We start from the raw sequence: 26,971 nt of genomic DNA on the forward strand, positions 1-26,971 counted from the left end.
GCCTGTGCCTCCGGGGTAATTCTGAGGACGTAAAAATCTTTTCTTTGCAAGATTGCATAGCTAAACCTGTATACACATACTATATGCAAACAATAGGCAGTTCAGTTTAAAGTACCCTAATTCTGTATTATCTGACAATGGAGCACAGTAAGGGGGAATTAAACTATTGATCCCATGTGTTGATCATTTTGTGTTTGCTCAATATGCTGAAGCAGCTCTGTTTGGAGAGGTGTGTGCCAGGGTTTAATAGATTTGACTTGCAGGAGGAAGACCTTGGGGTCAGTCAAGATGTGAGAATGGTGGACAATTTGCTTATACGGCAGTCATGGGACTGGAGTATATTATTTATGTTACTTAAATAAGTGTGGTTTGATCTTTTTTTGCTTTAGTCATATGCATGCTTTGCTTCACTTTACTGCATGCTTTGAATAATTAAATGTCTGATTTCTTTGTAAAAGGCCTCATTTTATGGATTCTGACATGGACTATGAGAGGCCTAATGTCGAGACTATCAAGTGCGTGGTGGTTGGGGACAACGCAGTTGGAAAGACGCGGCTCATCTGTGCCCGGGCCTGTAATGCCACTCTTACACAGTACCAGTTGCTGGCCACACATGTGCCCACTGTTTGGGCAATAGATCAGTACAGAGTCTGCCAGGAGGTGAGAAATGTCTGAACCTTTATGGAATTTCTATATAGCATTTTAATATAGCAATTATTATTGATCATAGAGTATCTAATCAAAAACTGCCTCATGAAATGAAAGATACATTTTTGAAAGCACATTTCTTGGGTAAATCTCCATGCATGTGATAGTTATGTTTCTCTGGTTAGGTTCTAGAAAGGTCCAGGGATGTGGTGGATGATGTCAGTGTGTCTTTGCGTCTCTGGGACACCTTTGGCGACCATCACAAGGACCGTCGGTTTGCGTATGGCAGGTGAACTTTGAATATCAGCTTACTCTTAACTTTTGACAGCACAATTGAGTTTCAATTGAAGTGTTTCGTTGCAAAATGAGATAAATCCATTTTTTTACATTTTTGTCAAAACATGTTTATTATTATGTTATCATGTTTTTATTTTGTTTTATGGTGCTACTTAGCTGTATTTTTTAAGTTATGAAGGTTTAAATCAAAACAAACCAATTGCAGTTGAATTGATATTAATTGGAATGCACAACCAAAAAACGAGATTTCCGAAAAATAAAAAAAACAAAAAGCGTATAGATGTTTCAGTGGCAACAACAAAAACAATAAGGTTTTTGTGGCCAACCTTATCTTCCGATAGACAAAGATGCACAAAGATTCTCTCTGATAACAAGCAAAGAAAATAACATTCGTCTTTAGGAAAAAAGTTTCTATTTTTGACGAGGTATTTGTTCCAAAGGTCAGTTTAGTCACTAAAGTAGCGGTGTTTATCCAGTGGGCTGTCATGCCTAGGAAGCTTTTGTTGTGGACAGACCAAATATCTGCAGTGGTCGCGATGTAGTCTAGCCCCTCAAATGTTTTTTTCAGCTCATTTTCCATTTTTTAATATTCTTTATCCAAGTAGTTGGAAAAAGGTTTTGTCCCATTTGCTGCTGTGTACCCCCTGAACATGTTATCATGCTAACAAGCTGCCTGAAAGCCGGTGACTCCACAGTAGAGACAGGCTGCATGTTTTCAACAACATAACGTGTGATAGCTTTGTTGATCTGTCTTTGGCTAACAGTGCGGTTAAAATCTAGTCGCTGTTGTTTGGCTGGAAGTGCTTCACTCACTTCTAATGTGTCCACCGGCACCGGGTTAGCTTCGTCGAGGCATGTAGTTTATGGAGGTGCTTCAACAGATTGGAGTTGCTGTTTGTCGCAGTAGATAGGACCTTCGATCCAGAAAGACACAGCTTACATTTGACCAAAATGTTTTTGTCTTTCTGCTCAACTAAAGTGAAATAATGAGCATAATTGACTCGCCATGACGGAAACACGCCCACAGTGCGTCTTCTTCGTGTTTACAGTGGGGGCATCCGCCAATCATACAATGCATCACTGCTGTAAACAGGTTAGGCTGTGGGCTACACTTCAGCCAAAATTCATTAATATGAATTAATTTAAAAAAAAAAGTAACGGAACAACGCACCATATGGTAACGGTAACGGAGTTAATTAATTTAAAAAGTAATGCGTTAGAGTATTAGTATACTGTCAAAAGTAACTGCGTTACAGTAACGCGTTACTAGTAACGCGTTATTGCCCAACACTGGTCACTAGCCAGACCATTAAACAAACAGAGACTGGAAGTTAACTTCGGGCCAGATGCATAACTGCGACGTACACTCATGCGATTAAAACCTCTGTAATAAAGATTCATAATTTGAGCTATTAGCCCAGATTTAGCAGGAAATGTCAATCATTTATCACAAATATAGACCCTTTTGCAGCCTACGTGATCAAATAGCCTGTGCAAACATTTTGGCAACAGAAGTGGTGTTATTCCCCATTGGTTCTAACGTGTTAGCAACTCAGAAATGTATTAAAACGGTTTCCCAGCATCAAAAAGTCTGGTTGTTGCGTTTGGTTGCACTAATATAATATACGTATATACGTATATATGTATCTGGCCACTTTATATCTGCAAACATCTTTTATCCACTCCACTATAGTACACGGATCTGGTAGCTGTGTTGAAAAAGTTGATAAAGTCAACTTTTTAAAATAACTTTGTCTGTCTGTGTTGCTTTACTGCTGATTCTTGCCATACTTCCGTTGCCAAACTGCGCGCACATACGCTGCCACGCCATTATTGTGGACAAACAGTAAAAGGGGTCTATACATAAGTAGGAAAGTCACCTGCAATTTTATGTTTCAAACAGAGATGGCAAAAGAGAGGCAAAAGTTAGAGACTGTTTGCAGCAGTAAGGATAGAGAAAAAGGTTACATTTGATCTCCATTTATTTGCTGCTGTTTATGATTCTGTAATTTTGCTTTACAACTATTCAAATTGTAAAAACAACGCTATAGAAATAAAATTTTAAGCAGCCAAAAAGCTAATTGTGGAAGAAATGTCTGGCAATAGTTAAGTCACGTTCACCTTTCCCAATGTTTAACTCTAAAGATACTGAAGTTGTCCTAACTGATGCAGTCAGTTTATTCCATAGTGACTCAAAAAATATAACCCAGCAACCCCCCCAAAAAAATCTTTAAATGTGTATAAGTATGAAATTGATTCAGCGTTAAAGCGCATAACGATTTTGACACACTTTGAATGTGTTTGAAAGTGTGTGTTAAATATGTTAAAATTGAATTGTCTTAACAGGTCTGATGTGGTGGTATTGTGCTTCTCCATTGCAAACCCAAACTCCCTTTACCATGTGAGGACCATGTGGTATCCTGAGATCAAGCATTTCTGTCCCAGAGCTCCTGTTATCTTAGTGGGCTGTCAACTAGACCTGCAATATGCTGACTTGGAGGCTGTGAACAGAGCTCGACGTCCATTGGCTAGGTATTATCACCATAATAATTCCAAATTGTTTAGTGTCTAGTGTTTCCCAACAATTTATCATACACCTTTATAGCTGAGTGTTGATAGTTTTTTCTAATATTCCTTAAATTTCACATTTTATTTTAGACCCATTAAATCCAATGAGATACTGGCCCCAGAGAAAGGCCGTGAAGTGGCTAAGGAGCTAGGTGTCCCTTATTATGAGACAAGCGTCGTTGCTCAGTTCGGAGTTAAGGACGTTTTTGACAATGCTATACGTGCAGCCCTCATTTCCCGCCGACATCTACAGTTTTGGAAGTCGCATTTACGAAATGTTCAAAGATCCCTTCTCCAAGCCCCCTTCCTTCCTCCCAAACCCCCTCCACCCATTATCACGGTCCCTCCCCCTCCAAGTAACAATGAACAGAACCCTAGCCGCCTACTAGAGGACCCACTGTGTGCAGACGTCATCTTAGTCCTGCAGGAACATCACAGGATCTTCGCACACCGCATTTACCTCGCCACTTCCTCCTCGAAGTTCTACGACCTGTTCTTGACCGAACCACGGGGCTCTGAGGAGAACGACGGGGAACGACCCAGAGGTCCGCCGCTTTCTGGTCGTGATCTGTTTATGCGGGCAGCTAGTTTTGACGTTAGCGAGAGCAACGGTGACGGAGATAGAGCCAACTTGCGTGCCTGCACCAGTGATGGAACTCTTAAGGGCGGAGATGGAGATCGCCGCGGTCGCCTGCTCCCTGCTTTGAGCCGTGCTTTCATCAGCATCCAGGAAGAAACTGTAGATGACCCTGTCACCTTTAACCCTAGAAGGTTGACTGTGGTGCACATGGACCCTTCGATGCAGCCCGGTCCTTTTCACTCAGTGTTGCGATACCTATACACGGGTAAACTAGATGAGCATGAGAAGGAGCTGATGCAGGTGGCTCACATTGCAGAACTGCTGGAAGTGTTTGACCTGCGCATGATGGTGGCTAACATCCTGAACGATGAAGCCTTCATGAATCAGGAGATCACCAAGGCCTTTCATGTGAGACGCACCAATCGAGTGAAAGAATGCCTGGCCAAAGGGACGTTCTTTGGTAAGTGGCTCTGGGGATTTGCTCATCCTGAATTAATGGTGTAATGAACTGCATTTTTTGATATTATAATGTTCCCTAAGGCCCACTTTTGCCAGCAAGAATAAAGTTTTTACATCAGAGAACATCAAAATCTAAAAGTAGTTTTATTTGTTAAATATCTATCAGTTAGCCTATTAATGGGCAGTGCTAAGCATTTAAAACACATTGGTGTCTGGTAAACGTGACTCTAAAATAGCCCTTCCTAAGACAATGGATTTTGTTTGGACAATCCACCCACTATTTTATATAGGCTGCGTCCGAAGCTTAGGCAGCTGACTTGTTGCCGAGCTGCAATGACTTTGGTGGCATGAAGGCAGCTATGGGAAACGCATTCGGCCAGACTTCATAGGCAGCGTAATGGCATTCAGTTTGTGTTATAAACAGAGAGCGTGTTTGTAATGACTAATCCCTTATTTGAAAACTACAATATTACTTTCTTGCTTGAAATGCAAGTGTAAAATGTGAAAATATAATTTCATTTACACTTAATTTGTGCTCCAGCCACTTTCTTGGCCGGCATTTTATTTTTTCAAACTCGACCAGGCTCGACCAATCACATTTCCCGCCCACGCTTACGCATGGAATTGTGGAACAAGGCGATAAAGGTATATCAGGAGACAAGAAGTAAACCAAACATCAGACTCGGACGTGCCTTGATGCCTTCCTGCCTTGGGATGCAGCCTCCGAAGGCAACATTTAAGAGCTTTTGGAGGCAGCCATAGTTAACACATTCGTTGTTGTTTCTCCTTGCATTTTCAATGTTCATCTTTTTTGGTGTAACCTTCATCTGTTATGAAAACTAATACTGTCAGCTGCATAAAAAAATTTACTTAAACCTTTTTTTGTTGCTTTTGCACACATTGGTTGTACAATGTCCATCATACAAGAAGATTGTTCAGCATTTTTTCACTGTAAAAAAATGTTGGTTCAACTTAAAAAGATTAATTTTGATTAAATTAATCTTAAAAATATTAGTTACTCCAAAAAGTAAAATAAAAGGTCAAGTGTAAAATGTTGTGTCATAATTTTAAGACAACCAGATAGCTTACTTTTTTTAAGCTCAACCAACTTTATTTTACAGTGAGATTACTTAAGCAATGTTTTTATTTATTTACTGTACAAATTTGTTTAAGCAGAATATCCCTTACAAGCATTTTTCCACTCCACTTTACTGCAGAATGAAACAACTGACAGTCATTCACCCCTGTAGAGAAAACAAGTCACTATATTTTGTCAGCTGGCTTTCTAAGATTTTATAATCGATGCTTTTCTTGTAGATCCGGTGTGAGTGCGCCATTTTTTTCATCACTCTCAGGGTTTAAAAGACATCATGCTGTCTTCAAACGCTGACCACACTTTCCACCCTAACATAAACATAAGCATTTTTATTATACTTCCCTTAAGCACTGTATATACATTTTACTGAAATGTACTGTAATATTGACTCACTGACACAAAATGCTTTTTGGGTTGTAAATATTAGGTCTTTAAACAAGTGGATTAGGCATCTGATAAGAGTGACATTTTTTTTCTTTAAAAAACAACAACTTTTGATTAAAGACCGAGGGGCAATCTTCCGATCTTTCTGATGAAGCCAACACCGAGATGATTTAAACTGCAATTCATCGACTGGCCACTAGAGGCTGGCTCCAAAAGGGAGTCAATCCCATAGACCTCCATGTTACAAAATGCCCTAGAAAATATGTTTACAGCCTGGTACAAAAAGTGTTTTTGGTCTGTATAGCTATTTTTGCCCTTCATGACAACTGTGAGGGGGGTGAATTTTTTTGTAACTCCGTTTAAGTTCTGCATAATTAAGGGGCGTGGCCTCTTGAGTGAGAGCCACTGCTGTCACTAGAATTGAGTTATGTGGCTGTGCTTTCAGCAACCAGCCACCTCAGCTACACCCTTGTCCCGCCTCTTTACCCATTCTCGGTTATCCACGAGTGATGCACTGTGACACGCGGACAAGATGGCGACGACAGGCACCGCCTACTTTAAGCTTCAAAAATGCCCTTCACAAACCAATGGGTGAAGTCACGAATACTATATCCATATTTTTTTGAAAACTATGTAAAGACCCACTGAAGTGCCTTAAAATGTGCAGTTGACGTAATTTTACATAAACATGAAATCATTAAGCATACATATTGAGTAGAGGTCTACACGGAAGACCCGAGACCCGGGACCCGACCCGGGACCCGTACGGGTTCGGGTCTATATTTTAAATGATCAGCCGGGTCCGGGTCGGGTCTCAATCTATTACTTCGGGTCCCGGGTCTGTTTAACATTGTGGGTAATACCCGAGGTCGATCGGACTGGGAGAACACACACTCGCATTTAAATAAAATATTTCAAAAACAGCAACAAAAACTTAGATGAAATGTCGCATACATTTTTTCTATGACGCTAAAATTGCGTTAAAAAGTTTATATTTGGTTGCTCCAACCAGGCAGCTAACGCGCATGTGCTCTTATAATGTTTCTCTTGCTACCAGTCAGGAGCTTCTGCAGTGAGACGCAATGACTTTACCTTTGACAATTGGCTCTTTTATTTAGAAGGCGGGACTTATTCCACCATACCGTGCATTTTGCACTGACTTCTCCAATTTTTAAAATAATATTATAAATTGACCATCTTGCTGTTATATCTAAAGTTTTCGCGACGCTGCTCAAAGAGCACAGAGATGATAGCAAAGAAGTAAAGCTAACGAAAGCAGCCATGGCACTGAACGAGGCGAGCAATTGTTATTATAATCCAAATGGGCAAACATTATTAAGCAAGTTGACCCGATACACAACAAATGTAAAACTGCGTTATTAATCACCATGACTGTAAAGTGCAAAGAGTACAAAGAGGGAGAAGACTAACTTCTATGGGTAAGACAAAAAGTTTAATTTTCGCTACTTGTTTATTGACTTATTAATAACATTTAGCTAAAGAATATTTGCCGGTCGGGTCTGTGTCTTCCCGGACGGGTTCGGGTCCAGATTTTAAATAATAGACGGGTCCGCGTCAGATCCGGGTCCAGCTTTTAAATAATAGATGGGTCCGGGTCGGTTCCGGGTCCAGCTTTCAAAACAACAGACGGGTCCGGGTCGGTTCAGTGTAGCACATTTACGGGTCTGATCGGGTTCGGGTAGGAATTTTTGGACCCGTGTAGACCTCTAATATTGAGTAATTCCTCCCCCTTTTAAAATAGCCAATAAGGGCAATTAGTTCACCTGACAGCGTGATGTTTAATGAGAAACTGAAGTGCAGAGTGATGTCATAAAAATCGCTGATCTGTATTGGAAGAGATAAGAGATTGCAAGTTTCAAACACTTATTTTGTCAATGTTTTGGAGCACATTAGTTTATATACTTCAGGCTAACACATTTATACTAAATTCCAAAAGTACTTACATTTTGATACCATGGGGACTTTTAGAAGAGAGATTTGTTGCGATAAGCATGTTTGAGTCATATAGATGGTTATTTTAATGGATGGTCACTAGGTTTATTATAATGTAAAAGTGATTTGAAAAGCTTCAGAAAAAATGTTGTGTTCTCTGCTTCAGATGTGGTGTTCAGGTTGGATGATGGCACTATCAAGGCCCATAAACCGCTGCTTATCTCAAGCTGTGATTGGATGTTTGGTGGACCATTTGTGGAGAGTTGTACAAAAGAGGTACAGTGCACTCACTGTATGTTTAAAATAATAACAAATCCGTATTATAAAATACATTATCTGTATTTAAAATGAAAAAAATAATGTACAACTTAAATTAATTGAAATGAAATTGTATGGATGCAGTGATAGCAGTTTGTATTACTGAAGTATAAAGTTTAAAGGCTATATAGTTTAATATGTTATGTAAATCTTTTGGTGCCTATTGTGTGGTCATACTGTTTAAGTAATATTTTTGGCACAATTTGTATTTTATATATATTCATATTTTTACATATGTGACTATGTCTGTATAATCCAACTTAAAGGTGCAGTGTGTAATTTTTTGAAGGATCTCTTGACAGAAATGCAAAATAATATACAAAACTATATTATCAGGGGTGTATAAAGACCTTTCATAATTAACCGTTTTGTGTTAATTATGTGTGAGACGTTTTTATCTACATACACGAGGGTTCCCTTACATGGAAGTCGCCATTTTGTGACGCCATGTTTCTACACAAGCCCTTAACGGACAAACTTTTTTTACTAAGTTGTCTCCGACGATAACATTTTTGTCCGGTGGCGGCTACCGTGTCTCATGTGTTTTAAAAGCAAGGTGAGCAGTGAACTGAGCCGTTGTTTGCACTTTGCAACCTCACCACTAGATGCCACTAAAATTTACACACTGCACCTTTAAAGTCAAAGGAGAATAAAAGTAAAATTTTGATTCATTGATTTCAATCTTAGACATGACCTTACTCATTCAAAATTAAACTTTATAGAATACTCTTTACATTATGTAGAAAACATAATGTGATGTTGGGTTAAGGGGTGGGGTATTTTTTTTAATAATCAAACAAAATTCCAGACATTATGTTCTTGCTTGCTATTTTGAAACTTTAAAACATTTAGATTTTTTTGCTATTGTATGTGTTGCTGTTCTGTTGTTTCAGGTGCTATTTCCTAACACCACACATAGCTGTATGCGTGCTGTGATGGAGTATCTGTATACCGGACGCTTCTGCTCTCGTCCAGATCTGGACGCCCTGGAGCTTATTGTGCTCGCAAACCGTCTCTGTCTACCTCATCTGGTGTCGCTCACAGGTACACGGTCAAACCTACAAATGAACACACGCTTTCTGTATAGTGTAGGCCTCTGCAGACATACAGTATAAATTTATATATACACACAGATGAGCCATTACATTATGACCACCTGCCTAATATCCTGTAGAGCCTCCTTTAACCTGCAGTTATGAGGTGAAGTATTGATTTGACAAGGTGGCAATAGGTTAGCCTGGATTTCCCCATGCTGCCTTGCACGCAAATTTATTCACACTGCAAGTCTAGCATGGAAACTATGGACCAATTTTGCCCCTGAAATAGGGAACCAATCACAGAACGGGGAGGGCGCAGCAAGACGATGACAAAGTCTATGCGACACACCCAAGCAGTTTTGTTTATCCAACACGGAAGCAGATGCGAAGTTACTTTTACTTTTTACTTTATCAGGTACGTGTGCACACCTAACAACTGTCAGAGATGGTGCAATTGTGAATACATTTTCTCAAGTATCCCAAGATAACACCACCCAGCCGGTTCGTCATTTGGCCATCCGTGCACAATTTTTAATATATAGTCACTACAGTGGCATGTGAACAACACACAAGGCGTGCCACTTCTGAGATTAAAAATTCCAGGGTGCCATGCCATCACAATTTGTCCTCTAATAAAATGGTGCAGTATATATACTGCTTTATGAGCTGCGCCTGTGCCACCTTTGGTTGCCAGTTCCACTCATTGCTCTAGGATGAGGGTGGACAATATGTAATAGCTCATCGGTGTATGTAGTATCTATACAGTGTGGAAACAATGACAATAACAAAAGCAATTTTTAGTTAATTAAACAAAATCTATTTATTACATTATTTTTGATATGTTACATAATCATATATTTACAAGTACCTTAAACTTTTCACAGTACTGTACTGTCCAGGTATGCGGATGAATGTTTATAAACAAAGATAAAACACAAATGTGTTATATTAATTTGTATTAAAAGATAGTTGTGTATATGTTTTCTAGAGTTATACACTGTGACAGTACTAACAGAGGCTGCCATGATGGGAGCTGATATAGATGGAGATGTTCTGCTGTACCTGGATATGGCTCAGGTAAGTGGACCTCTGAAGTTATAGACAATATTTGGTTTAAAATGTTAGCATACACGTTTGGAGAAAATAACGTCAATAATGACAATTTTTTTGTTTATTTTGGTGAACATTTTGCTAAAAGGAATAGTTCATCCCCCCCCCAAAAAATATGTATAATTTACTCATCTTACTGTGCATTCACACCGCCACCGGCCAGAGCGTCAAAGTGGCCGGAAGTCATTTATTTTCAATAAGTGCCAGCAGCAAGCTTCCATGAACACCTCATGGACAGTGTGAGCATCAAGGAGAGTAAAAATCACCTCAACTTTATGGTAATGAGCTATGACACAGTTCTGTGGCAACCAATCGGAAGGCAGAAACTTCCGCTTGAAAGGATTCCATAGAATGCATTCGAGCTTCAAAGCTCTTTTTCTATAGACGGTTTCATCGGACGAACGTGCGCTGACGTAATACACGTCTGGATCCTTACTTTATTTCCGGTTTTGTTTTTTAATGCTAAACTGATCTCTTGAACAAATGCCTTGTCGAAAATAACAAATGTTTTGGTTTCCTAGTTAATCTTTGTGTTGTTTCTTTGCTTGTTATATAAATAAACTACGTTTAAAGAACTTTGTTGTTATTAATTCTTAGCGGAGTTTACCGGAAGTTACGTGCGGACCACGAATGCCGCTTGTTTATGTTGTTACTGCTAAAACCGTCTATAGCGTCGTTGGCAGGGCAGCCAGAGCGTTTTTTAAAACTCTTGCCGGTGGCGTTGTGAACGTACAGTTATGCCATCCTAGGTGTATACAACCTCCTTTCATCAGCCAGACATCATCAGTTATATTAAATAATATCCTGGCTCTTCATAGCTTTGTAATGCATTAAAAAGTATCTGGTTTTCTGAAACCCATCCATCCTCAATGTCGGCAGGTAACACAATAGGCTGAACCGACAGAAAGATGACATCAAAATACAACGAGAGCGATTGGAGAAATCGATGAATGATTTCGAATCATTCTTGTGGTACTGTGATGTCATCCGCCTTTTGGTTCTTGCGGTGCCGCATGAAGTCGAACGAGTTTATTCATTGGTTCTCGCAAGTCTTGTGACTACTCATATGTGATGCAACAAAACACGCAATCACGATACACGCGAGAACCACAACCGCGAGTCTTACTTACCGACATGGAGCCGACCTAGAATGGCATTAAGGTGAGTAAATAATTGGGTAATTTTCATTTAAGGAAAAAAATACATTTCAGACTACATAAATCACATTTTTTTGCCAATATATTACAAGAGGTTTAAAGGAGGGGAGGTGGGGTAACATCTTAGTAAAGTGTAATTTTGTCCCTTGTGTTTTTATTTATCTCATTTGTTTTCCAAATTAGTTTCACTGTGCCCATCAGTTGACTGACTGGTGCCTTCACCACATCTGCACCAACTACAACAGAGTTTGTCGCAAATTCCCTCGTGACATGAAGGCTAAATCTACAGGTATTATCTGAACAGCTCTCAAATTAATGCTAAGACCCCTTCCCCCCAGTGTTGCATATTTGTTAAGACGTGTTTTTGTTTTTATAAGCCATGAATGTATTTAAACACTTTACATGCAGTGGCGGCTCGTGACTCCTCATCCGAGGGGCGCTAATTCAAAATAATTGTTCAGGGTATCATGTGTGTGGTTCCCTTTTCCAAAATATGTGTCCTGCGTGTCGACAGAGATCCTGTGTGCATCAAGTAATACTTTGTACAACCCCCTTTTGCCAACACGACAGCACTTAATCTCCTCCTATAACATTTCACAAGATTAGAGAACACAGTGAGAGGGATCTTTGACCATTCTTCTTTGCACAATCTTTCTAGATCATCCAGTGTCCTGGGCAGGAAGTTAACTTTTTTGACCACCAGCCACTGTGGCAGGTGGATTTAGAAATCCACCTGCCACAGAGACTTTTTACCAGCCAGTTTTTTTTTTTTTTTGCCTGAATAGTGAATGATAACACTGTCTTTATTGTATGAATTAAATATATTTTTTTTTCAGAGCTACAAAAGTGAATTTCTCTTTGTCTTAGGTTGTTTAATTAACATTAATGACACAGACTTAGGGCTCAGTCACACCAAAAGCGTTTATGGCAGTTGCAGGCGCCTTTTTTGAATGATATTCTATGGGCAGGGCGCGTTTGCGCGCTGTTTATGCGCGCCGAGCGCCTTGCGGGTTTTTGCCGCCTGCCGCGCACGCGTTTTTGAAGGAGCGCTGAGAGCGGAGAAGCGCCTGACGTCATTCGCGTCTTCCATTGTCCAATCGAATGAGGGGAGAGGCGGGCCTTACGTTGTGGTGAGGGAAGTTTACAGTTGCTTTGAAGAACCGGACTCCACTCGCTCACTGTCTCCTGCATGTTTGTGCACCTCTTACCTTCAAACAAGGTCAGAGGAAGCGTCCTCTTTTTAAAGTTTCTGCAGATATGACAGTTAACAGCAAAAGAGTGCTCACACTTCAATATTTGATTGACAAGACAGCTGACTCGGTGGTTGCTTAGCAATATGAAAAGCCGCGCCGCACTGCTCTTTTTTAAAAAAGGCAGTGCGTCGCGCCTTGCGTTTAAAGCGCTTTTGGTGTGACTGGCCCCTTAAGTAGGTTAATTGAGGTTACTGTCTCTTTAAGACCAGCACAGGCTGGTTTTTGACTCTCTATACATCAGGGATGGGCAACTTTGATAATGCCGAGGGCCAGCATTTTTCTCCTTTATACCAAGGGGGCCAGAACCACACACACAATTTACATCATTCTTAATTTCCTTTATTAAGAAACCACAATATACAATTAACCTGTCTTTAAAGATTTTAACTATAAAACTTAGCAATTATGCTGATTTTCATTTCTAAATCATAACTTTATTTTCATTGGACAAGCATTTCAGATAAAACTTCTTAACTGCATTGCTTTAACATCTGTAACAAGCAAGGCACTTTTAAATTAGTAGAGGAGTTTCTCATCCCGCCCTTAGAGAACAAAATTATTTGAAATATGTAACACATAAATTCTAAAAAAATATATATATAAAAAATGTTAAAGGAATGGTCTACTCATTTTCAATATTAAAATATGTTATTACCTTAACTGGGAGTTGTTGATGCATCCCTCTGTCGTCTGTGTGCGTGCGCGTGGGCGCTGGAGCGCGCTGCGACGCTTCGATGGCGTTTGACTTAGCCCCATTCATTCAATGATTTAAAGGAGGAACTAGATTTTATGGCGTAATAAATCTCATAATGGGAGAGGGAGGGTGTTACTGCGCCGAGTCGAAGTACTTCCAAAAGTGCTATTACGCCATAAAATATAGTTCCTCTTTTAAATCCGCTTAGAAAAGCGCTACGTTTTATTTTGTACCACCAAACTTGCTCGTATAACTACTCGTGTTGAATAGGAAAAACGTTGATGTGTTTGGTCACTTCTAACTTTATCTCTAAATGGTACAATTGAATGAATGGGGCTAAGCTAAATGCTATCGAAGTGTCGCAGCGCGCTCCAGCGCTTACGTGCACGCACACAGATGATAGATGGATGTATCAACAATTCTTAGTTAAGGTAAAACATATTTTAATATTGAAAATGAGTAGACTATTCCTTAAATAACAATGTATTTTACCTTTCAAATCTGAGAGCGATTCTGGCCCGAGTACGACCCGTCACCCAAACCAGTGGCATTGTTTTTAACCCGACTGGACCCAAATGTAAACTGACGTGTGTGCAGTCTGCAGCCCCGGTGGCCTCGCAACAAATTTGGCGAGCTGCTCCATTTGTTTATATGACGATGACACCAAGGTAACTGCTAAAATGTACATTTAAAAATATCTGACATGTCTGTTTGAACGAAAATTAAGCTATCGCCAACCACACAATGTCGCAAGCGCTCTTGCAAACAGAGGAGAGGTTTGAAAAGGACATTGACACACACATGCGAGAGTTCAGGGCTTCTCGGGTCCGTTCGGCAAAAACACATTCATTTTAAATAACCCGAGACCAGATTATTGTACCCGACCCATGTCCGAGGCATGAGTGAAACTTTTAGACCCGAACCTGATCGGGTCTTGGGTCGGACCTCGGGTTTTCGGACTCCGTGAAGAGCTCTTCTTCACATAAGCCCAAACACGGGACTATGCTTACTGTGACGATCCGCGGGACCCATCTCCTCCTGGTTGGGAGTATTTATGTCCTAATACAAAAATCATCATTTTAAAAGTATTTGATTAAGTATAAAATGGTCTAGCGGGCCGTATTAGAATTTACCCCGGGCCGTGTGCGGCCCTCGGGCCGCCAGCTGCCCATCCCTGCTATACATACACTAAAGACATAAAGAAATGTTTTATTAGAAAATTAATACTGTTGAGATAATTTTGTTTATATGTGCCCTGTCAAGAGCTGAAAGATTTTATGTACGCATGTTTTTAGGAACGCGTCTCTCCGATGTGCCCTATTGAGTGCCCTTAAACCCGCGCGCGCACACAGAGACAGAGGGGGCACAAACTGCGCACATAAACGCTGCACATACGTTGTTTTTCATTACTCTAAATGTATGTTAATTTACTACAGTAAAAGACACAGTAGCGCAACTCTCTCTAAAGTTTACACATCAAGAGTTCTGATCCGTCACAGCAGCACTACACATCTGTGCAACTGCGATTGTACTGTAGCCTATGCCAGCATTGCATTCTCATCCCATCTCACCAACAGTTTAATACTGTTAGATCAGGTCTCCACACCACAGACAAATAAAAAACAATCCAGCCCCGGACACCAGATCACGTCAGAAAACATAAGTTTACTTTGTTGAAGTATTTGTCAGATATAAGGCTGATCAATCGTTGCCAGAGGAGAGCATAAACAGAGTCGTGAGACGGAGGTTTTAGATGATAAAATAGAACAGAGTTTTATCGACGGACAGTCAGTTTCAGTTGCATATGTCTCAATGTTCAAACCTCATCTACCCCAGGAATACAGCATGCACGGTTATATCCAAAATTGCTCAGCTGCATCATCCCTTAGACCTTCAGCTTCCATTAACATTCTCTTTATCTATCTTGTTTACACACAGACAGAACAGCTCTATGAAACTCCACCACCAAGAAACATATAAAATATAGAAATACAATGAATTAATGAATGATATACTAAAATATAGAAATATAATAATGAATGAATAAATGAATAATGAATAAAACAATAATGAATAAATGAATTAATAAACAATAATGTAATAATAAAAGTGATAATAATGAAATTGATAATGATAAAATAATATTAAATACAATAATTAAATGGATAATAACTAATGATTATGTAAATAAATTATTAAAGATAAAAAAACACAATAATAAAAACATTCTGCATGTGAGGATCTATGGTAGGATCCTTCACTCCTTTAAAAAGCCCGGATGGCCAGTCCTTACTTTTCCATTCTACATATTCTTAAAAGAACAGGTCATTTCCGTCATTCTGCATACCAACATCGGTTGGGGAGTGTGTCTTACGCTGGATAATAGCCTTGATGTGCCTGTCACAGTCAAGTGTCTAATAAGACAAATCAACACTCTTATGACTCTTATGTACAAGAGCAAGATGATAAACACTCCTGAAATTACAACTACCAAAGGTGCCTTCAAATTAGGGATCGACCGATATGGATTTTTCAGTGCCGATGCCGATACCGATTTTTGTTTCATCAGCCTTAGCCGATGACCGATACAGGCTGCCGATTTTCTTGAGCCGATATTTGGAGCCGATACTGGTTTTGCTCACTCAATTTACATCATAAAAATTATGTAAAAAATGGCATGTTGTTAAAAAGAGATGTTATTAGTTTGCACAGTTCTTACATTTATTGTAGTCTAGGACTAGTCTAATCCCTGTCCAGGAAACCACCCCATAGAGATGAAAAAACCCCCACTTTTTTCAGCTATGATCAGCTGTTAAGCCGAGCTTTCAATGTTGTCGTGAAAAGGTTGGTTGTTTTTAGTCACATGACCTGCAATCGCTTGCGGGTTCCAGCACTCTGTCTGTAAATTATGCCGGAAAAATCGGCAAACACGGCAGCCATGTATCGGCCGATGCCGATACACATAAAACTCGCAAATATCGGCCCGATATATCGGCCGGCCGATAAATCGGTCTATCACTACTTCAAATGATTCCAAAGTGGTCCTAATATTGATGTAAACCCCGTGTCCCAATCAGATGAGAAAAGACCATGATCTTCATTTAGTTTAGCTATTTGTTTGTGTAAAACTTTAGCCAGATTATGAACCACTTTCCCAGAACCGTCTTTAATGTATAGGCAACATTCGGACGTAATTACCTTACATGTGTCATGTGCCCCCTTGAGAAGCTAACAGCATGTCAAACGCCATTCGATTCTGCAGATTCTTGCGCTTACCTCATTTGAAATATTAACAATAGAAATTAAAGTGGAGTTCGCTGTAACATCAAATGCTTCATACAATGCTTGTACTTCATTTTGTAAATCAGTTACTTCACAGATTGGAATAAGTCCTCTTAACCATTTCTTACTATCAGAAATCAAGCGTTAAGTATGTCTCATGATTAAGTGCATAATCCTCTGACAATACTCACATCGCTGATAAAGGTACAAATAAGAGGTTACCTCTCAGCCCTTAGGAAGTAATGGATAAGCTTTGTTACCACAAACGAAGTGTGTACCATTAAAAGCAATTAGTGTTTCATTTGTCATTATCAGAAGAGCTTTGTCACATCTGGAAAACTGGAAACGCATTTCTAGTTTGTAATGTTTACCCTGTTTCCTTCAATATCAGAAAGAATTCCCTTCAATTTTACATTTAGAGCAAATAGATGGTTTGATTCAGTACTGTTGTATGCAGGCAAATAACAAAAATTACTTGGATAAGATAACTTTTTGTAGTGGCAAACACTGCTTGTGAATAGCAGACTGCTTTCCCATGAATAATCGACGACAACCTTAAAAACACATCTGTAAGGATTTAACATTATCAGTGGTTCAATAATCATACACTTGTGACTTGACACCAACTTCGCCTTATGATTTGGTACAATTAAAATCCTGCAAAAATCATGAAAATATACTCTTTACCATCCCTAAATGACTATGCAATGGTCATTTCCAACTTTAACAATTTCAGCCATTTTCAGCATCTCTTACCAGCAATAGGGCATAGTAAGATAAACAAATTCTCTGGTAAGGTTGCAACTTATACCAAAACCATTGACTGGTGTTCACCAAAACTATCAACTGTGGTGCACTACTTGGAGTGTTCAAAGATGGAATAGAGGTGTCGATTATCAAATCAATTAGAATTTTACAAATGTTACCCATGTTACTTTGTTCAATGATGGAGATTAAATCAGACAGCGGCAAAGGACGTACATACAGATGTAGATTTTTGAAGAAAAGATTGACATACCCAACAATTGGAAATATTAGGCATCTTGGCGTATGTATGAGCTAGAGTTACTGCCGATTTAAGATTACTGTGATTTCTAACCATGGATGGAATAATGGATCTGAATTGTGAATCAGAATAGAAATCAACACAGCAAATAACATAATTGTGTTAATTTGGCTCATACACTTCAGTGTCATAATTAAAAATGACCCATTTGCCTGGTTTTAATCTGGATAAAAATCTCGTATAACAGCCAAATGGCTTAAGTTTCAAAACAAAACCCCTGAACATATGTTAATTAATAGCCAATACAAATACTGAGTGCATACAGTTAGAGTGAATCCATGAATCATTCTGAACAGATGTGAAACACACATCACATCTAATATATCTCTAACTCTGTGTCATGTCATGAAGACAACACTAGCAACCATGTCAGTTGTGATTCTTAAAACTCAGAAAGTCTCTGTTCATGGAATCAACCGGAATCCACGAAGTCTCGCCAGTCCGTCCTTCCGGCAGAATCTCGAAGTACAGCGGAGTTCCAACTGCTGTCTGCTGGAGGTTGGCACCAATAAGACTCGTAAACATGATAAGGCTTTATTTTTCAGAGTATTTCTTGAAGGCCGCCAACATATATCTCTGTGAAAACATAAAACAAAAGAGAGGAAAACAAGAGAGCTCCATGGCCAAAAAAACAACTTTGTATAAACAGATTTGTTAGGAAATATCTTCTTTTGACTATTGCTAGGAAATAACTAGTTTTGACTATTGCTAGTAAATAACTAGCTTTGACTCCCATAGAAACTATAGACACCCTCAGACGACTAGGCTGGTTCTGGAGAAGCTAAACATTTGCCCCCCACCCCATATCTTCAACATGAGGTGTCCCCCCCGTCCTAAAAAGCGGGGTTCTTCTCATGACCCACTCCGTCCCACAGCATTTCGTCTGTCTAAGATTTGGGGAGTATAAGCTAATTTTGCATCTAGGTTTACCTAGCAACTTCACTGCTGAGTTTTATTGGTGAATTTTATTGCTGAGGGGGTACCTAGTAGGACCGCATAAGGATCGTCCCATCTTGGTTTTAGACCTGAGTGTTGTAAATTTTTATTAATTATTTGCCCTGGCATATGGATGGGCAATATAAACGATATGCAATATAAACGATAGAAAATTGGCATACGATAGAGATTTTAAATCTATTGCACTATCGCGATAATGCGTGTTGATGACACAATCTACCAGCGAACTTTAGAGCCACTAACTGCAGCCGAATAAACATGGATGAAAGCGTCAGCGAAAAAGACCGATGCAACATCTATTATTTGGATTTAAGCCGTCCAACAAGCAGCAGGAAAATATACTCTGTAGAGCAAGGGTGTCCAATACGCCAATGCTGGTAGATCGCACATAAGTTAACTGCTGCTCCACGCACGAAATTGGCATTATGGTCTAGTAATTGTGAAACATGCAGTATATATATGCAGTATAGTCCTCACAAGCATTTAAAGTGTTTAGTGTTATAAAAATAATTAACTGTGTTTTATAGCGGATAGATCTTGTCGGCTTTATCATTTTAAAAGTAGATCACCACACAAAAAAGTCTGTAGAGTGTGTCAGGCAAAAGTTCCAGCTAAGAGAGGTATCAAGACTAATCTGGCCATAATGGTTTACTTTTACTTACTTTTTTAGCACTTTGGCTTTTCTAAGGGTCTATATAACCTGTTCTGAAATGAGGCTATTGAAATTATTATATCGCAATACATATCGCTATCGCAAGAGGCTGCAATGTATAACGCAATATGGATTTTAGGCCATATCGCCCATCCCTACCCTGGCACAATATTATGTTGTCCATAATTTTTACAGCATCCTGAACCTAATTTTGCTTTTTTTGTACTGCTTCACTCAAAGCCATACAATATGTAAAAAGAGAATCTGATATTAAATGTAAATTTACTTCTGCAAGGTCTGAAGTTCATGGCAGCTATGCCATTGAATCCTCAAAAGCCTGCAGACTTCCTGACATACCTGACCAGTAAAGTATTTACCCTGATTAGAATCAATAATGTTTCATTTCATCTGGAATGATGTTTTCGAACCAGCATATTAGCCATAAAGGCAGCAAAGCCTTTCTTTGTGAAAAAACCTATACACCAAACGAGAAAATTTCTTTTCGCCCACAATTTGCCTTAAAATGTGAACACATTTGAAAAACGCCTAGGCTTCCGACACTGTGTATCTGTGTGACCAAATAAGGAAAAGACTTTTGGATTTACGAATTGGTGTTAAAATTTCGAAATATTGTCATTTGCCAATTGTCAACTATTTTCAAACCATTCTCATTTCTCCTTTCTGGAGCATTACATTTGATAATCAGTTTCTCAGCTATGTCTGTGAGCAGTTTGTCACCATAGATGACACATTTGAGCAGTAAGAGTTCTCTGCCGTTTCAGCTGGCAAATTGTCTAAGAAAACTTAATGTTTGTATATTATCTATACAGTCAGAATCATGGCTGTTTGGAATTGCTTCAGACGGACCAAGTAATGTAGCTGGATTTGATGGTGTGCCTTCTTCAATGTCTTTAACATCAAAAACAAAACTATTCATGTTACAGAAGTAACAGGAGAAAGTTTGACATTTCTCAAAGAAACTCAGTGTTATGGCCTAGGCAGCAGCTTTGCTGTGTGCCACGCAGTTGTGAATTCTGTGTGCGTCATGATGTTGGCTGGCCTATTGAGATAGCTTGTGTTATCTCATAACTTATAAAAAAACACAATAATAAAAACACTGTGATTGTTGTTGTTGTGATTGCTGCTGTTTCCAGGGTGGGCCTTGCTCTCTCTGGTTTGGCTGCCAGTTTTGTTGGTTCAACTGTCCGCCTTGTTGATTCTGCTGCCAGTTTTGTTGATCTTGGTTAGACCATGGGTTATTTGGACATTCACTTCTGGAGTGTCCAGGCTGTCCACAGCCCCAGCATCCTTCACATTATCTTTTTGGTCTGCCTTGTCCTCTGCCTCATTGCTGTTTTTGTCCATTCCTGCTGTTTTGGCTTTGCACAGATAACAATGAGATTGGCTTGCTGTTGAGCATTAACCAGAGTGGGTTGGGCTGGTGTTGCTGTCTGTGTTTGCTGGATGGTGGGGGCAGGTGTGTTGATGAGCACCATTAAAGCTGGTTGTTCCTCCTTCAGAACAGCTTGTGTTTTTTTTCTTAGTTTTGCTCACAAGGTCGTCCAGCTGTAACTGTGCCAGCCCCCTCTTCATCTCTTTCTCTACTGTATTTGCCTTCAGATAATTCTTTAAGTGCTGCTTGACTGAATGTGAAACATGATCACAGAACTCCTTCTGTGTTTTCAGTCCGACCACAACTTCGAGTTTGGTTTGAACAGGTGCTGGCATAGCCTCCACTATTGCGTTCCTGAACAGTGCAGCTAGAAAAAAGTCTTTCTCTTGGTCTTTCTCCATATTTTCACGCCACTGTTTCAGCTGTTCTTTGTACATATGCTGATGGATTCTCTATTTCCCTCAGCATCTTCGGGTCAATCGGCATGGGATATTTTCTGTCTGTTCTAATATTGTCAATTGCGATTCTCAGTCCAGCATTGGTCAAGAGTTCATTCAGCTTGGTCCCAACAACACACTTCGCCAGCAGGGCTTTAATGTCTCCTATGGCCAAGACACACCCTGTTGTCTTTTGCTCAAAAATTCATACCAATTTTCTGGCTCCTTCATGTATTTCTGAAAGACGTGCAGCTAGTCCATCAATATCCTGGGTGGCCCAGGGTATGTATTGTCCTTGTTGTCCCTTTATCAAGATTGGGCACATTGACGCAATTCCTGGTCCTGGAAAACATGCAATCTCTCTTTGTTGCAAATCCACTAGATCCACACAGCTTGCTGCCCTTGTCAAAAGTTTTCCAGGTGCATGGTCCCATGCTTTAAATCCCCACTCTCTTTCTTCATCTTCAAGATAGACGGCTGCCAGTGACTTGCTTTAGTTTTCCTTTTGTGCGAGGTTCTCTCACTGATCTGGTTTCTCAGCCTGTCTGTTCCCTACTCTACACTTTCTCCTGGGGTTGTGAGGAGGTGTTTTCCATCTTTCCTCCCTAATGTCTTCCTCTTCTGAGAATGCATCTGTCTCATATGCCTTTTCTAAATAAATATCATCACTGTATTTGTCCATCCTTAACTTAGGCCTTACTGCTGTCCCTAAATTTGGGGTTGTTATCTGATGTAAAGCTGTGGCTGCACTGTCATATGTGTTGTGTATCTCTGGGGGCGCCATAATCTGTTTTAATGCTTTGGCAGGATCAGCATATGCGTTAAGCACTGGGCTATGACCTTGGTGAGTATTGGAATGTGTGCTGGAGTGTGTGTAGGGGTCAGTGAACTAATTGGGGTATTGCAGGGGTTTCTCTCTATTCTTTCCTTAAATTGTATGTCACCTGTAATCATTGGTAAATGGTTATTAGGTCCCTTATAAGGAGGTGGATCAGGAAATGTTTCTTTATCTTCCATTGTGACTTATTTATTTATTTATTTGTCATCATATTCTAGAATTTCCCAAATCTCTTTCACAAATTTCAAAAAGTTAATTAACTTCCCTCCTGAATTAATTTTATACAGTTCTTTCTGTCTTTTCTCATCCCTTCTTGTGCTTTTTTATCTTAGGGTTGGTAATATTTACAAATGCTTCCATGTCCTCACATTGTTCCCTCAAATTTCCCATCCTTTGGCCATTTTGTCCTCAAGTGTTTGGTATGTTTGGTCCATTAGTTTGGAAATTTTCTTTGGATGCCTGGATTTCAGACTTTACAATGATGTGGGTGTCCTATCTGTAGACACACTTCACCATAATAGAATTAATAACATGGGTCAGTTTGGAAAATTAATTTCTTCAAGGTTTCTCCCTCAAATTCTCCCACAAATAATTTTATTACACTCTCTCTGTCACAAGCAATCAAAAGCCTACGTTCACAATGCACCATTCTTATTTATGCATGCAATACCCTATAGCTTTAGTACAGAGCAGCTGGGTTAAAACATTTATTTTTATATTCTGTACATCTTGTATACATCTCTAATTCAGAGATAAAAGTTAATTTATTTCAATGTGTTTTATATTATTACATGTAATGTTCATTCTACTAATGTTCATAATGTTGGGTTGAAATGTACTTGTAAAACACGAGGCGTGTGTAACCAAGTTTGCTATTTGATATGTGATTGGAAGTAAATGGCTAAAACCCGTCTCCCATGTGGGTTCCTGTAATGTTATTGGGTGATAACGAGTGAGTGACTGGAGAGAGGAGATACGAGATTTAGGCTACGTTTACATGGAAACGATCTGAAAAGAAACCGCAAAAGTGGCGTTGCGTTATCACTTTTTATTCCGCGTTTATACGAGCGTTTTGAGGGGGAAATATGGTGACGCAAAAGTGTGTGATATTCTATGTAGTATGCACTCCAGACGGCTAGGTGGCAATGTTAAGCACTGACACACAACAACACCAAGTCTCTGTGCCTGCGTACAACCTTCTTCCTGGTTCTCCCTTCTTCTTCTGGTTTGCCTCTGATGAATTGGCGCCTTCTCTGATCAGTAATACTAGCTGTGAATATTTCGTACAACTGCTGGAAAGATTCTTGTATATTTATCAGAGCTGATATGGCAACTTGAAGGTCTGACGTATGGAAATAATCCGACATGTTTGTTGTTATTTTTCTGAACTGGCGCATGCCTGTGACGTAAACCCATACGCAGCGAGAGCCACCGTGAGCAGACTTTTGCGTTTTTACTCTTTAGATGAGAACGCAACGGTAGATCGTTTTAAAGATTTCCACTCTGAAGGGTGGTTTCACTTTTTTGCGTTTTTAAGCCCCCAAAATGCCGTCGCCGTGTAAACGAAAGGCACATCCGATAAAATATTTTTAAGCTTTCACCCTCGAGCGTTCTCGTGTAAACAGGCCCTTAAACAGATGAGAGTTTTCTGCAGTGAGTGAATAACTTGCTCTATGTGATAAGCGTTGTTTTTTGTGTTAACACCGAGTATTTCTTGTGAGTACGCAAAATAATCTTTGACTCAACATCTGAGTTTAAGTTTTCATCTATTTGCGTTTGTTTCAAAAGTTCAGGACTTTGATATATCTGCGAGCCAGCTCACGCTGTTCGCTTGGACACGAGAGACACCTTGGGCCCTATCTTGCACCCAGCGCAATTGACTTTGTCAGTGACGCATGTATCATTTCGTATTTTGCACTGGCGCACAGCGGGTTTTTCCCTCCACAGACGCACGTCGGCAAACTAGGGAATGAACTTGCGCTCCCTGGGCGGTTCAGCGCAAAAAAGGAGGCGTGCTCCGGCGCAAATCATCTCTTCTGCTATTTTGCAGTTTCAAAAAACAATTGCGCTACTAACCAAAAAAAACTAGTCTAAAGTCAGTGGCGCGTTGCGCGTGGTTCATTATGCTATTTTAAGGGCGCATGCTTGACCATAATGTATAGCGTGCACAACGCGCATTGCTTATCTAATCTACACATATGCACAGTTATTTTTGCAAATCATAAATTGTTACAATAAAAAATATTAATACATGAGATAAGGGAAATCATTGTGGTGAGCATTGTGGTGATAGTTTTTATTTATTTTGTGTGGCAGCGTTAAACAATTATCATGCAAATAACGATAAAAATATTTTCCTAAGTTTGTTGTGTGGCTGTATGACGTTTATTTTATCTAAATAATAATTTAAATGTTTTCATAAGAAACCTTCATGTATGTGAACTTGATTTGTAAGTGTACTTTGGGGTTGAACCTTGCTTGCGTCCGATTTCAAAGCCCCCAAACCCTTTCAGCGGTGAGGGTGGACGCAGCGATGTCCTCCTGTGTGCCCGGCGTGCCCGATTTATGCTGGCAAGCTTGGGATCCCCCCGTCTCCTGACATCATTGTAGTGCTTGGAGCTGATGAGACAATTGCGGCTATTTCCTCTCACGCCTGTTTAACCGACGCTGATTTGGGCGGGTTTCTCCTATCCCCATACAAAACAACTTCTCTGTCTTTGACTGCTCTTACAAGAACGTGGGTCTCCTCGGCTGTGAACCGCTTCTGGCGTGCGCCTGTCAAATCCGTCATAATAATAGCAACCCGCCATGGAACTTGCGCCCTTGCGTTTAAAGGGAATGTTGGATAGCGTTCTGATTGGTTTATTTGACGTTACGCCCAAACCACACCTACGAATAATGAACCTACTTCAGACCAACCCCTTATTGATTTGCGCCCGGCGCAAGACTTATTTCTCCCGCCTGGAAAATAGCAACAGCGCCCAAGATCCACCCACAAAGTCACTTGCGCTTTGCGCTTCGGACTTGCGTTTCAGATCGTTAAAATAGGGCCCGTTGAGTGTTATTGCTGTCTGTCTATGTTGTTTTTTTCTACTGATTTGCCATCCGGTTTGATCGTAAGAGACGATTAAGATCGCCTATTGAGCCCAAAAGGACGGACTTGTTTACATCCATATTGTAAAGAGATATCCAGCTATTGCCCGTAGCAACGGATGCTGTCTGGCGTTCCTACGGTTACGAGTGATGGGTGAGCATTTTTGCGAGTGGACGCGGTTGCCCGGTACAGGATCTATTGCTGCTGGTTAAGGAGCACAGGTACCGAGTTTGCTTTGTTTATTTGCTCACACGAGCGAAGCTGCCATTTTAAAGTTTCAAAGGCCTCTACGATCTCAACTACACAGGCCTGCCATCGGGGTTGGGTACTGTTGTTTGTGAGAGTGGGCCCATTCTGTATATTGTTTATATGGTGGTTATTTATTGACCTGTTATTATTTGTTTACTTTGATACTGTGATAAATCTGTTAAGATTGCATCCCATGTTATAATGAGGAGTAACAATAAGCTAAAGGTTCTCATGTGTGTATGAGAATACCATTTTGCACTTTTACCTTTTGAGATTTTGCGTACAAGTGTGCATTGTAAAGTGTTATTTGGGGTTTTGCAGTTCTTCTCTTTGCTATAGTGTGTTATTCTGTGATATATGCTGTGTAGTGTAAAAATAACAGTTGAACAGTAAATTAACAGTTCACAAACTGTGATTATAAGAGGGTATTTCAGTACGAGCATGTAACTGGTGTTTGGTGGTCACACTTAAAGGGGGTGTGAGCTACAATTTTTGGAATATTATTTTCTTATAAAATTCTATTCTTTAAACACAAATATATATTTTATTGCATTCATATTCATATTTTTTTCTATATTTTGATAAAATAATTGCACTTAAAGTGTTTATTTCAAACTGTTTGGGTTATGAGAGCTCCTAAAAGTGGCTTTAACCCCCAGGGATCAAAACACGCGGCGCCATTCTCACCCATGGGATAAGAAAATATGCAAAACTTGATGGAACAGGCACTTCTAATGATAACGCAGTGTGATTTTTCAAAAAAGGAAAAACGACGCAGAATTATTGAAAGTGTCAAGGGACCTGCTATGGAAATTATTCGAGCTGTTCGCTTCTCTACTCCAGAGGCGAGTGCAAAGCAGTATTTGGAGGCCATAGAGAGTACGTTTGGACCATTAGAGTCTGGCGAGGACCTGTACTTCAAGTTTAGGTCAATGACATCACCATAGCAACGGGAAAGCATGCGTAGTCGTATGCGCGTGAGATAAATTGTGGAAAGACACAGACAGTAGGTTACTCACAGAAACAAACTGTCATCATCAGTATTGTCTATTTCCCCTTTAAAGTACAAGGAAGGAAACATCGACGGATACAAAGATGAAACCAGGATCTCTTAAGCTCCCCGAGCCGCCTGTGGTTGGTAAAGTCACTCATCATAGCATCGAGCTGAGATGGGCTTATGAAGATAACAAACCTCAAAACGGTCCACCTGAACACTGGACCCGTTTCTCTGTGGAGCACATAGACCCCAAAAAACATACATTCAAGACAATATACTTAGGCTACGGCACCCGTTGTGTTGTAAATGGATTGAAGACCAGCACTTCTTACAGTTTCAGAGTCAGGATTACGAGACCTTCAGGAGAAAGCCTTCGTAGTCCTGTAGTCTCTGTCGTCACAACCCGAGTGCCGTCTACAGGCATATAGAAGATAATGCGAGGCTGCATATAA

The 26,971-nt window shown here is 39.9% G+C and overlaps 1 protein-coding gene across 1 annotated transcript in view; it reads left to right on the forward strand.

Moving 5' to 3' along the window:
* LOC141349270 (rho-related BTB domain-containing protein 2-like) overlaps positions 1-26,971 on the forward strand; it is a 37,877-nt gene that overhangs the window by 1,600 nt on the left and 9,306 nt on the right. Inside the window, exons 2-9 of the mRNA XM_073867535.1 lie at positions 459-660; positions 834-937; positions 3,292-3,477; positions 3,604-4,553; positions 8,152-8,261; positions 9,197-9,347; positions 10,329-10,417; positions 11,791-11,896. Of these exons, the coding sequence (XP_073723636.1) occupies positions 459-660; positions 834-937; positions 3,292-3,477; positions 3,604-4,553; positions 8,152-8,261; positions 9,197-9,347; positions 10,329-10,417; positions 11,791-11,896 (1,898 nt within the window). The remainder of the gene's footprint in view (positions 1-458; positions 661-833; positions 938-3,291; positions 3,478-3,603; positions 4,554-8,151; positions 8,262-9,196; positions 9,348-10,328; positions 10,418-11,790; positions 11,897-26,971) is intronic.

The sequence above is a fragment of the Misgurnus anguillicaudatus genome, chromosome 5 (genome assembly GCF_027580225.2).
Source record: "Misgurnus anguillicaudatus chromosome 5, ASM2758022v2, whole genome shotgun sequence".
Lineage (NCBI taxonomy): Eukaryota > Metazoa > Chordata > Actinopteri > Cypriniformes > Cobitidae > Misgurnus > Misgurnus anguillicaudatus.